Source organism: Maylandia zebra, linkage group LG7, assembly GCF_041146795.1.
Source record: "Maylandia zebra isolate NMK-2024a linkage group LG7, Mzebra_GT3a, whole genome shotgun sequence".
NCBI lineage: Eukaryota > Metazoa > Chordata > Actinopteri > Cichliformes > Cichlidae > Maylandia > Maylandia zebra.
In genome coordinates, this window is record NC_135173.1 from 38738662 (window position 1) to 38752134 (window position 13473).

Here is a 13473-nt window from a genome sequence, read left to right on the forward strand (position 1 = left end):
GTCAGATGAAACACATGCAGGTAATGGTGGGGAAGATCCATTTTTCTTTATGCTAATACCTTCTGACAGGCACAAGCCGCGGTATACCATATACAATAAAAGGTGGACCTACATAAACAAAATCTCTCACATGTAATCAGCAACATAATCTCCATCATTGTTTTTCAGCAGACACATCTAACCTTGTAAGCAAAGGTACTTTATGTGTTCCAGTTTCAAAGCTGTTTTAGACTCAACATTGTTTGGGAAGCTTTGACCTTTCAGTCAAACAGCAACTGTACAGAAACCTGGCTACACAAGGAAAAAATAATAAGGAAAAAGCTGAAATTGATCATTCAAAATTCCTTGACTAGTTGATTTTCTTTTTAAATGTACTGGTGCACTGAAAACACAGAAAATAATGCTAAACAGAAACATGCTGAAATGTAAGATCTACAACTAAACCATCAATGTATTAAGCATTAAATATTGGGGGTTTTTTGTATTTACTGTGTTTCACAGGCACAAAACTGGAATATCTACTCAAGGTTAAATAAAGAAATTATGTCCTCAGGTTTTAAGTGAGATAGCCTGCTGTCACAGATAGAGCATAGCAGCTAAATATAAAGGCAAATGCAATAAAATGCAAACAAACTAGCCGAATGCTACTTACTGAAATGTTAAAAAGTGGGTAGTCACAGTTGTATACTATAATCACGCTGAAATAGAGCAATATAAATCATCTCACTATTGAGTTGATTTGTAAATTAGCATGAAATAATACAAAACACAGAATTTTACTACTACACCACTATTTTCTAACTAGAAAACCTTTTTCTTTTGTATCCACATAGTTTATAGTATTTCCCTTTAAATTGTTATCCAATAACAAAATTGCCATTTAAAAAAAGATAGCTTGTAAAACAAGTCAGGTTTAACACACTGATGATTTTTTTTCTGTCAACAGACTATTGAGTCTAAGGAATTACTGATTTGGGAGGCACAAAGAAAAAAGATAATATTTCTATTGTGTAAGCTATACCTTTCTTATAAGTGAATTATTCATGAATATAAATAGCTCTTTTTATCACAAAAACTGAAACAGGGAGCACTTTGGGCCAATTTGCTACATGTGTTACATGTGCCGCAAGTAATAACTTGGAAGGATGTTCCATAGACATTGATAATGACACATTTTGATTTTGGACACCAGCATGGTGAATTTCAAGTCAAACAATCAAGATGGGATTAAAGATTAGACTTTCAGTTTTAATTCAAGAGGCTTAACAAAAGTATTACATGAAATGTTTAGGAATTACAGAAATTACAAGTTTTATATGTAGTGCCTCATTTTCACAGAATCAAAAGAGTATGGATAATTGACCAAGAAGCATTATTATGGCTATAGGGATGGGTATCGTTTAGGTTTTATCCGATACCAGTACCAAACCGGTACTTTTGAAACGGTGCCGGTGTTTAAACTGTGCTCGAACCGGTGCTTAAAGAATGGAGAACACACACTTTGTCCAAAAACCTCTCATGTTTAGCTGTTTTCCACTTTTTCTTTGGTCATTTTAGCCTTTTTGGCTAGTAATCCACTGAGTGCCTGTAATGTAATGAATCAGCCCCACTTAGTGAAGTCCATTTGAGGAGGAACGCTCTATAGAAAGTAAGTGGGGAGGTGGTTCTGCTGGTCTACTGGCATATTGGAAGGAAAGTGTGTTATGGAAATGAAACTTTGTGAATGTACAAACATTGGTAACTACAGAATTACCAGACCAGATAAACAAGGACTCACATTTCAATGTGACTACAACTTTCTGCAGTTGCTAACTGTAATGATCCACTGCATCAAATGCATTATAGTAAAGCCCAAATATGTATGTATTCAGGTATGTATGTATTTATTTATTTATCTGAAACAAAGCTGGTGTAAATGTTTTCAGAGGGGCTCAGAATGCTCTAATCCTTTGCTCACATACAACACACACCCCACCCACCCACACACACACACACACACACACGCTCAAACACGCTGTTTTTCTTTTTTTTTTCTTCTCAGCCTGCACTTATCTGCATTTCTGAAACAAATTCTTCTCTGACATTACATCACGAATGATGAATATTTTTTACATGCATATTGGAGACAAAGTTATTGACCTGGTCATTCAAAACCGTCTTTTTTATATTATTATTATAATTTTAATCTGCATTGGTAGCAATACAGTTTACATAATGCATTATGATTTGAGGTGTCATACCATTAGTTTTTTCACAGTCAGTCATTTTTTAGGACTTTTCTTCTTCTTCTTCTTTTTCTTTGTCTTATTATTATTATTATTATTATTAATAATAATAATAATAATAATAATATCATTTTATTATTATAATTACTTTATTATTAAAAACCAGGTTGGTCTGCCTGAATTGTAATATCTATCCTGCCCAGTATGACTTCTACTGTATTACAGTCCTACAAAACAGTAGTTGCATACTGTGGAATAACCAATTTTCTGTGAGTGTGTGCAATGTTTTTATTTCAGTTGCTTCAAAGATGGGGACCTGGTCTTTGACCACTTGCAAACAGTTGAGTGACTGTAGAGTATCAAAACAGTGGTAGAACAGCAACATGACAGACTCTGCCTGCTCTCTGTCTGCTAGCAGTTTACAATTGAATGGGGTCAATTTGGAAATCACATGCGCATGTTTGTTATAATGTGATAATTAACTGTGCTAAGTTGTCAAAAATTGCAAATCTGTTGCCATTTGCATACACAGAAATTCACATTGAATCGAAATTTGTATTAACTACTGACATTGAGAGTTCAGTTAGAATCACATAGATCTGAAAGAAAAATTGAGAAGTAGTGATGTTATTTTTGCAGATTTTCAATTTAGCTGTGAAATGACACAGGTACTTGGTAACTTTGCGTTTACAAAAATAAAACCTAGAATACAGTCTGATGACAACCAGTTGAGTCGAGTCGAGGGCACAACTGTCAAGTAGTATTATTTACAAATCTTTGCCAATTTGTCTAAGAGTGATCGCAGTCACACTGAGCTGGATCAAAATTGTTTGGAGACAGGTTACATCCCACCAGGGGATCTGTTAATTGTCGCTAGTTGTACTTGCCAACATCAAAAAAAAGTAATAGCAATCCCCAGGCAACCGCATTTTTTTCTTAGTCGCAAGGAGATTTTTCGTAGTATTTTTACTCTAAAGTGACGGTGCCAAGATTAATTTTTTAAGAAGTGTCTCCCTCCTGTAAATGACATTTTTGTCAAGCACAGGTTTATATCATGTTCTTAAGATCTGGTTCCCATCACTGGAACAAGTTAAAAATAAAACATCAAGAATCTGAATGAAAGTACAGTTGTGACACTTGCTCTGCTTCCAGCACCTCAGAGAGAGGGGTTGTATTATTCATGTCTTCCGTGTTGTTGAGGTATCATGTAGCTGAAGTTGTGTGTTTCTTATTGCCTCTGTGTACAGATCTGATGATCTTTCGCTCTGTCAGGCTGGGGTGTTTAATCCAGGTCAGCTGCCATCCTAAGCTGCTGTTTTCATGGCTTGTTAGAAAACTCTTAATTGGTGAATAAGTGTGTGAGCTAAAGTTAGGGAGACAGTGTTGCAAGAGTCTCATCTGTTTGTCTGGCACTATGTTAAGGTTTGTGGGGGGAACACAAGACCAGACACATGGCCAAATGTGATGAGTGCTTCTGGCTCTGACACAATTGACATGGCACTAGAGAGATCACAGACCCTATGTTCTCCAGCTATGTTTTCCCAAAGGCTGAGCACAAAACCACCCAGCTTTTTGTCTTATATAGATATGTGTCTATCACTACAAATCCAGAGCTTCTTATTCTTGTGACAGTCAATAAGCAATTCATTACAACTTGCGGGTTTGGAACGTACTATGATTTAGCTTAAGATGCTTCTTACATCTATAAACATCAGTTGTTGTAGAACACGTTTCAAAGAGTCTTTGTAGCCAGTAGGTTTTGGTCAAGTGCAGGCTCAGGTGGTCACCATGTGAGAATGATTACAAAGAGGTAGCAGTGAGCTTTCAAATTAACTGAGTTATAGGCTTTGAGTCACACAGGCACAATGAAATGTAGTGTAACAAATTACATGCTTCAGAAAATTTAACATTTAAAAGTATGTAATATTAACTCAAAAATTAAACAGCTGTGGCTGTTGTGACTTGTGTTCATAAAAGCTACCCTGTTTTAAATGTTTGAAGTGCCAGAAAAGATTTATTCTTACATTGGCTGAAGGTCCAATAACATAAGCAGGTCATATCCAGGATTAATAAAAGGAGAAAAATTTCAGTTGACAGATATAATTTCATTTTCTGTTTTGTGATACAGATAAATAAGAATTTGTTTTGAAGCTATATGGCTAATTATTTTTCTCTCTTTTTTCTCTGTTCTTCCATTCTCTTTCCTTTGTTTCTTCCACTCTCCTGTAATCATTCCATATGTCTTCTACCTCCATCACCCCTTCTGTTCTTACCAAACAGGTCCCTCATCAAATGGGTGCACTGACCTTCTACCGTTATGAACAGCCTATTGTAGACTACTGCCAGGCCCATCAACCCTTGCGGCTAAACATGGGTTATGAGGGACCCCCACAGGGCCTGGAGGGCCTGGAGGACCTTGGGCCATGTGATAGAGGCACTATACAGACAGTGGCACTGCCAGCAGTGCCCTCTGCTGCCAGCATGGGTGCCCCTGTTCCAGGACCTCGCTCTCCTCCATCGACCCTCAGACCACCAACTGAGGGTCCCGGCAGCAGTCCTTTTCCTACTTCTGAGCGCACTGGCACACTCAAATTTGGACGCTAGTGAGCATGGTTAGAAGTGGGGCAAGGGCCTCTCATTCACCATGACTTTGAAATGAAGGGGCAGGCGAGCTGGTTATTCAGTGGGGCCTTGTTCTTAGAACATCGGTATGTGAACTAGAGGACAAAATTTTCAAATTATGCCTGGAGGCATTTATCATCTGAAACACACAGTCTCAACCATATACAGTTGGGTGAGACATTCTTGCTGATCATTTTGTTTTTCTTTTCCAAAACAACTCATAGAAAAAAAAGGGTCCCTGACTCAAGGGAGGTTAATTCAGCATATGCCACAAAGAATTACCTTATTTCCAAATCTGATCTTTGTCATATCCCATATCAGCATCATGGGGCATCTGTTCACAGCAGCAGCAGCCAGCTTACTCTGAGTCAGGAGTGAAAGGGAAAGTGCAATAAACACAAGTTTTCATTCACGACAAGTGAGGGCAGTAACATCAAAGATCGAAGAGATAGAGCATATGAAGAGCAGAAGGCGTCTTACTGTGATTAACATTACAATTTCTACTCACTAGCTATTAAAAAAGTTAACATATATAATTTCATTAATTACATAAATATTTTGTTTCTTTGAGTGTCATATTTTGTACTGAATTACATTAATGTGCATGTTAAACCAAAGAGTTTACTAATATTTTTTCTTTCTTTTTGCACATAAGGTACTTTAACTAAGGAGCTTTTTAAATGTCAGATGTTCCACTGAACTAGCCTCTGCCAGTTCACATTTATAATTACCACTAGATCCCCTGATGATTTCGAATGGACTAGAATTGTCTTAAAGAAATAGAATAATCAACGGGGTCATCATGTTGAAAGGTTATGAACGTATTTATCATAATGAGGTATCACACCTGGCACTCCCAACGTAAGCTCAAGTCAGTTCTTGTGATCTTAGTGTTACTATGAAAAACATAATTCAAAGCAGCATAAACTGTATGTTCCATAAATGTATTAAATATATAAAGACCCTTTACACAGATGAACAACAAGTCATTGTACCGTATATGACTATATCCCAGCTGAATAACCCACTATGCTTTAAAAAAAAAAGGCAATCATGGAAAAACTAAAATAAGAACATTTGAATGAAATGTATTGTACATATTATTGAAAAGGTCTACTTCACTGAAGGTCAAACCACTCTCACTGCCCCAAACAGTCATTTGAAACATTGTTGAGTCAATGTTTGACTTTCATTAACTGGACTACTTGAAGAGCACCATCTTGCTGGGTTGGCCAGGCTTAGGCCATGTGCTCTTCCACCACAGAGAATAATGGTGCCTAGTGGTGGCATGCTGAACCAGCACGTTGACTTCTCTTTGACCTGCATATGATCCCACAGACTATACAGGAGGTTTTGCCTGACATCTCAATTTTTTCCAGAAAGTGAGCCGAAATTAAGGAATGTTTTCTCTTTTTTTCTTTGTTTTTTCTTTTTCCTAATCAGTAAACCGTTGGCCACCATGTTGAGCACTGCTGCTCGTTGACTTATGGAGCTGTTGAGGATTTCGGATACGGCTTGCATGGCCTGTCAAACAATGTCCTCAGTTTAACTCAAGCAGTGCACCAGTTTCCTACATGTCAGTGGTCATACTCTAGGGAGCTGTGGAACTTACGCTTGCTCTTCCTACAGAGAGACTGATTGATCCACACATGAAACTGCAAGGGGCCAACATTTCCCAAGAAAGATGATGCATATTCAAACAAATATGCATTGTTTTTGTTTTATTTCGTTTTGGTATTATATTTTTTTGCTTGAAAATTTTTGAGGTGTTCAAAGATGATGTCAAGAAATTCTATAAGATGAATAAAAGGACAAAATCAAATAGAACTTATTTATGATGTAAATAATGAGTCTTTAAAGATTTAAAAAAAAGGTATGAACTTCATTTCTTCTGAAACACAAACTGCTTGTGAACAGAAGAGGAGCCTTATTCACTTTCCAGTGGGAATATATTACTAAGATGACTTGGTGAGGAGGTTCCTACTGTAATGCTCTCGTTGTTTCAATGATAAGTATTTTTCTATCTGCTCCCATCACTATTCTACCACTCTACCATTAAAAACAAAATATGTTACTGACATTATTTCTCAAATCCAGTCATTTTACTCAATAACGCGAAGAGGGGAAGATTCTGAGCCCTGTTATTGTGATGTACTTCAAGCGCCAAACTTGACAGAGATTCATATTTCCTGTTCTGCCATCAGGCATGTTGGAGAAGCCATCTCACAGGTGGTAATTAAATAACGTGTTGTTAGTTACATCCATTCCTCTTGTTCAAGAATTTTAACACTATCAGCCATTTCAAGGTCTACTCGGGGAGAAGTGTGCTTTTCTTTATACCAAGAGTTTAACTTGTGAAGGATGTTCTTTATAATGTGCCATTATTTTGTTAAATGTTTTATCAAAAAAAAAACAAACAAAAAAAAAAAAACAACTGACCCGAAATGCTTCATGATATCACAACTAAGAAGGGTTCGGTCCCTTCATGTACAGGACATTGCATTTAAAAAAAAGCAGTTGATTCGCTCAGTACGGTTGCTTAATAGTGATGGTGGAGTTTACTTTGTAATAGCAGCTGTGCCAATGTCTTTATAATGGGAGCTCTCTCAATTCTATCCATGTATTGTCCTGCCTTGCTGTATATCACCCCTGATAACTCCTTGGCCTGAATTTCATGTCTGCTGCTTGGTGACTCGGGTGAACCTGTTTAACAATGTTCTATTTCTGTCTGCATGCTGATATTTTAGGAAACTGTGCCCATTTAGGGAGGAGCACTGAACCAGAGACAAACAGTACGGGAGATAATTCCTGTCCGGAGTGCCCTAGAACCAGCAGCACATGTCATGGACAACTTCACTGTTTTTAAAGCATCTTGTTTGCTGACCCATTCATGCCCTTGTCTCGATTAAAGTATAATTCCCTGGCACTGTAGGCTGTTAAATAGAGAAATAGGTTTGTGTCGAGCACTCACACCTGGGACAGGCATTCCCTTTAATAGTTTCCTGTTAAGCCTAGTACCCTACGCATACTAATTAATGCAGGTTTCAGAACAGTGATTATAGTTGATTTCAGACTGAACATAAAGATCAAAGCTTCTTTGCCCTCATGTGTAATTAGAAAATGCAAATACCATCTTTGTATATCCACAATTAAATCAGCTACTAATAAATGATCAATTGATCATGACTACCTCCCAGATAAAATCAGATATGTTCAGCGGAATGTTTGAATTCTGCTGCCAGTAATTATTCAGTCTTTTGTCCATTTATTTTGCCATCAGAGAGCTGGAAGCACAAGCAGTGCATGCTAATGATGCATGTTTGAGCTGAACTCCAGGACCGTCTGTGCTAGCCCCGCAATGCCAGTAGGCTTTGTTTTCTCTTCTGCTTCGTTTGTTTATGGGTTTATACTACCCGAGTTCCCCAGTCCCTGTCACTCTTTGTGTTCTGGCTCAACTCCCCATTGGGAAAAGTTTTTTTTTCTTTTTTCAAATTTCGCCTTTTTTTCTTCTTGCTTTGGGTGGGGTGAATAAAGGTCTGAAGAACTGCAGTAAAAAACTTTTATATTTCAGTGTTTATGCTTAGAGGAAAAGCTAAACACACATCTCCAAGGGGACAGGAAAAGCAGGGGAGAAGAGAAGGGTAGACAGAGATACTGTTTAATAGGGAGAACATAGAGGGACAAATGGGTAAGTGCGAGGACATTTTATTCTGTTACAAGGAAAGCGTTGTGATATATTTTGAATGCTCCAGGGCAGCTTTGTTTCCACTGCAAGAAATGACACAAACAGCTTCAGCCATGCTCTCACACTTGCAACACACATCCAGTCTGTACTCTGTAGAGGCACATATGGCACACAGATTAAGCTACGACATATTTGCATCCTCTGAACTGTATGTATTATGCATGCGCTCATACAAAGATGCACTTTATCTGAACAGGAATTATCATTTACACTATTATCAGTAATCCACTTCTTAGTCTTTGCTGGAGAAACAATCACAGACGGAGATGTACAAACACATAAAAAGACACATGTGCTTAATAAAAGGATAATATAGGTACAGCAGGGTTTGACACCCCATTCCAGTTCATCAAACGGTACAGTGGACTCTAATCCATTATCTGATAAATGGATTTGAAAATTTAATTCCAAGCCAGACATGGCTTTGTAGCTTTCCTTCCTCTGCCATATATTTGTGTCTTTCTAGTAAGCAGCACTGGGACGTTCCCATATAGCACACACTCACTCCAAAAACAAAAATAGGATAAAAACAAAAAAATTTAAATAAAGAAAGAAAAAAAAAGACAAATGGTAATATTCCTCATTTGCAATTTCTAGATTTGCGTTCCTGTTATTGTTACTCTGTCATTAGTGTTTATACAGAATCAATAACTTCTGTGATGCAAAAGAGAGACTGGAAGTGTTGCTAGCGATTTAGCTTCCCCGCATGTACCCAGAGGGCCTCTGTGTGTGCACGTGTGTGTGTGTGGGTTTGTGTATCTATAGCAGCACCTACTCCTCTACCTCCTCTGAACCAGCATTACCATTACTGATGTTCAGGCCAGCCCGGTCCCCATTGATTGTTATTGTTCCATTCTCTTTTACATTAGCAAGAAGTCTTTAACCTATGACCTACATTGTCCTAACTCTGTTTTTCTACCATTGCTCATGTCAGCGGGGACACAGAAAAGGAAGACATGATCATTAACCTCTGTTGGGGAAACACACTTTTTCGTTTGTCTGACAAAGCCCGTTTACACCCCTAATTGGATTTAATGTTGGCACTGCAGAGAGCATGTTTTTTATTTAAATGTGCTGCATTCTTCGCTTTCAGTTAACAGTGCAATGAGAAAGCAAGAAGGAGGAGCTCGAAAGAAAGCAATATCATAATTAGTCTTTGTGTTCCTTGCAGGCCCAAGTCCTTTCCCATGTTTTTTTTGTTGCCTCTTAAAATACTCTCCATATAAATCTTTTCATTTCCACTGTCTCCCCCTCATTCATATCCTGCAGACAGCTTCAACTTCTGTAGGTTGTAAATATGCTCTGCATTGTTTTCTTTGGTAGTTGGTTTGTTGTTGATTTTTTTCCTTTTTCTTTTTTTTCTTTTTAATTTCCTTTTTTACTGTAATCAGACCTAAAGCATTTTTGTGGAGACCTGGTCCAAGCGCAAAAATATGGCTCTTATTTGAGTATATTATTGTCAGATAATGTTTTGTAAAAATTTTGATGATGAATAAACATCTAAAGATGGAAACTGTGTTGTCCTTTTTATAATTCAATTGTAGCTTGTAGTTAATAGATTACTTTACCCGTCTTACCTATTAGCAAGAGTTCACCAGTTATGGCCAGTGCTAGTCAGCCTGCAGAGACAGAACAATGGTATAACATTTTCTTTTGAAAGAAGTTTTAAATTTCGGGCCTTCAAGAGGAGCAAAACTGAGAGCCTTGCGTGGCTGGCGTCTGTACTTGGAACCTTTACAATTGCAGTTTTTGATGTAAATTGTTGATAATATCCACTGGAAACACTGATGGCAAAATAAAAATTTCTCATCGATTCAGGTATGTTTCTAATTTTTTTACAGTGACTCCTCCTAAGTCTTTAGGAAGGGGCCCATTTTTAAACAACTGCTATTTCTTTCAAGCGTGTAAGCATCCTTACTTTGCTCACATTTCCCTGTAATGTAAAGATTTCCCCAGAAAATAGTGTCATGGGTTTCTCCATCTTTCATCTCAGTTGGCAAGAAATTTAAATTCATACTCAAACTTCTAAACATCAATCTAATCTGGACTTTTCACCACATGCAGGATTGCAATCACAGAGTCCTAAGAGGGGGGACAGAATCACTCTCAGCAGGCTTTGGCAGCCTGGGGTTTCCTCAAAATAGCAACACACTTCACAGAGACTACCATAAAAACAGACTATAATAACAATATGAGACACATTGTGATCTGCGATCACATGGTGACAATACCCTCATGATGTGTGAGATTGTCACAAAGTGTGTCATCCCTTGTGTACAACATACTGGTGTTTTTTGAAACCTGTCAAGATGCAGAGACAATGCTTGTGCCAGGCTCATCAGTGGTGTACTTACCAAGATGTATAGGTGTAAGAAATGGAATAACGTAGTTCGAAATAAATTGTGCATCAAGTTTGACTTAAAGCATGATGTATAAAAGTATGCATACCTTAAAGCAATGCAAAGTCAGCAACCTACATTTTAAAGTTGCTGTTTATTTTACAAACTTTTCAAAGGCTGTGTTGGTGTACAAGTGATCATAAAGTCAACTTGATGAATGCAGCTGACATGTTCAAAGTGAACCAAATACCCGTGGCAAAGGAGCACTGCCAGTGTCACAGAGATGGGAGATCTGTTTGCTCCAGCCTGCTGTCAGTTCAGATGCACACATCATGCTATCACTGCCTTGGAGGAACATGACAGGCCCACTCACAGTCCAGCTCACTGTGGTTTTCAGGACATGGGGTCTTGCTATCTTTTACTTTTTCTCCTCCAATGATTGCACACCCTTTGGTATAACATCAACACAAATAAGAGGAAATTACGCTGCATTTATTCACAAAATTTAAACCTGCATTCAGATGACCGTAATCTTCGCTAATTGCTGATAGATGTAGATAACAGATCTGCTACATTTTTTGGTAAAAGAAAAAAAAAGTCACTGCACCTTTCCACTCTCTCCGTTAGCTTCTAGCCTTCAGGAGGCAAGCAGGTTTGTCAGCTGTCAAGCTAGCCCAACATAGTGCCAGGATTTCTGCTCATCCTGTCCCTCAACACAGGAATCAACTGAGGTAATGTCCCAGGGTTGCTACTGTTCACACTTGGATTTGAGGGCACACACAGCTAAAGCTTGCTAGTTCTGTTTGTTCATGACACAATCATGATTGGTTTGAAGTACTATGTCATAAAATGGCCATGACTAGGTTGAGTCAGGAAAATAACACGTCAGTTATAATCTTGACAAAACCAAAGATCCCAGAATGAAGGCTTGGTATGTCAAAATATTCCTCGACCTGTAATACATTGTCTGATGAGAGCATCTAACCAGATAATATGTATGGGAGCTGCACTTTCATCAATTACAAGGCTCTTCTGAGGGTCATGATGAAAACCCAGGTAATTAGTAGGTGTGGGGGTCTCTCCTGGGAATTCACAATTCACAGATTAATAGATTGTGTGTCTGAAAAGTCCAGTGGATTTATGTGCTGCAACCTTTTAGCAAAAATGTATTTGTAGAGTATCTTTCAGACCATGCCTACATAACAGACATACACACAAAGGTAATTAGGTAATTGTTGCTTCTGAGCCTCAGACACCGACAGATTTGAAGATGCACATTCAAGGTCATCAAGGTTACCTGAACAAAATTGTGAAGCTTTAACCAAATAGATGTTTAATTCCACCAGAAGCCTGGACAGAGAGTGTAATAGGAAATGTTGCTTTGGTATACAGAACCCATCTCAACAAGTGCAGCTACTCATGGCAACTTGTTCACATTGCCCAAACCCAAATCCAGTTGAGCAAGTTCAGAATAAGAATGCAACAAGCCTGCTCTGTAGAGATCTCACTTTGTCATTCACATGACATGAAATAACTCCTGCCAACTTCTAGGACCTCAGGACACCAACAAATGTCCCATGCCAATGCCCTTACGAGTTATATTTTCTTTCAGGATATGATATACATTAATATGTGTATTTCTTTGCACACTTTGCACAATGTTTGCACAGCATCATATAAAAAAAAGACCAATTTCCTTTGCGTCGAGGGTAGCTGCTTCTCCACAACAAAGGTCCGCCTTAACCGAAAGGTTAAAAAAAAAGGTCTGATATGGCTGAGGGGTCAGTCTCTCTCAGTTGATTGCACACAGCCCATCTCATCTCAGTCTGTGTAAAAAAAAAAAAAAAAAAAAAAGAAGCCCTTGGCTGGTGGTTGATTGGCCAGGTCAGGAGGCTTGGTAAGTATGCAGTGTCTGATTCTCAGTGACCTTTAAAGCAGTGTGATGGTACTGTGGGCCTGAAAACTCTCTACTGGAGGAGAGTGGGGAATTCATTGGTTTGAGATAGTCAAAGGATCTTTCTTTGGACTGTTTTTGCTTACTCTCTCCCTTTTTTCTATGTCTCTCGCTCACTCGCTTTACACTTACTCTAGCTCTTTCTCAAAGATTTCTATGGTGCTGTTGGCCCTACATCCACTGTAAGTAATGGAGCTCCCCGGGGATGTAAAAGGTCTTGTCCTCATACAACCTACAGAGGCTTTTCTATGTCCTGCCACAGTCTGGATTTAGCTTGAGCAAAATTCAGTCACAATTGTTCCCCTCTGTGGATGAGTAAATAGAGCCCCTCTCCTCTTCCCCTTTGGCATTTTTCTTTTTAAACACTCTACCGTGCCTTCCCCTTGACCTGAAACGAGCAATCAACATTTAATGATTGTGCTCTCCTTTCTCAGTCTTGATTTGTTCTTTTATTCAGTCTGCCATCAAATGAGCCCAATATTACTGCACTTTATTTTAAATGCTGTAAGAAATCTGGCATTTTGAAAACAACATAACATAATCATATGTAGAATACATAACCGGTTAAAAAGAAAATCTGAAAAACAA

At 38.2% G+C, this 13473-nt stretch overlaps 1 protein-coding gene across 2 annotated transcripts in view; it reads left to right on the top strand.

The window, feature by feature from the left end:
* LOC101466653 (leucine-rich repeat transmembrane neuronal protein 4) overlaps positions 1–10167 on the top strand; it is a 109742-nt gene extending 99575 nt beyond the window's left edge. The window contains exon 3 of one of the 2 annotated variants that reach the window (XR_013099483.1): positions 4506–4594. Coding sequence is in view for 1 of the 2 variants with exons in the window: in XM_004538404.4 (XP_004538461.1) it covers positions 4506–4829 (324 nt within the window). In the remaining variant the exon portion in view is untranslated. Of the gene's footprint in view, positions 1–4505 lie in introns of both variants that reach the window. The other variant, XM_004538404.4, reaches the window with a different exon arrangement.
* Positions 10168–13473: the final 3306 nt, after the last annotated feature.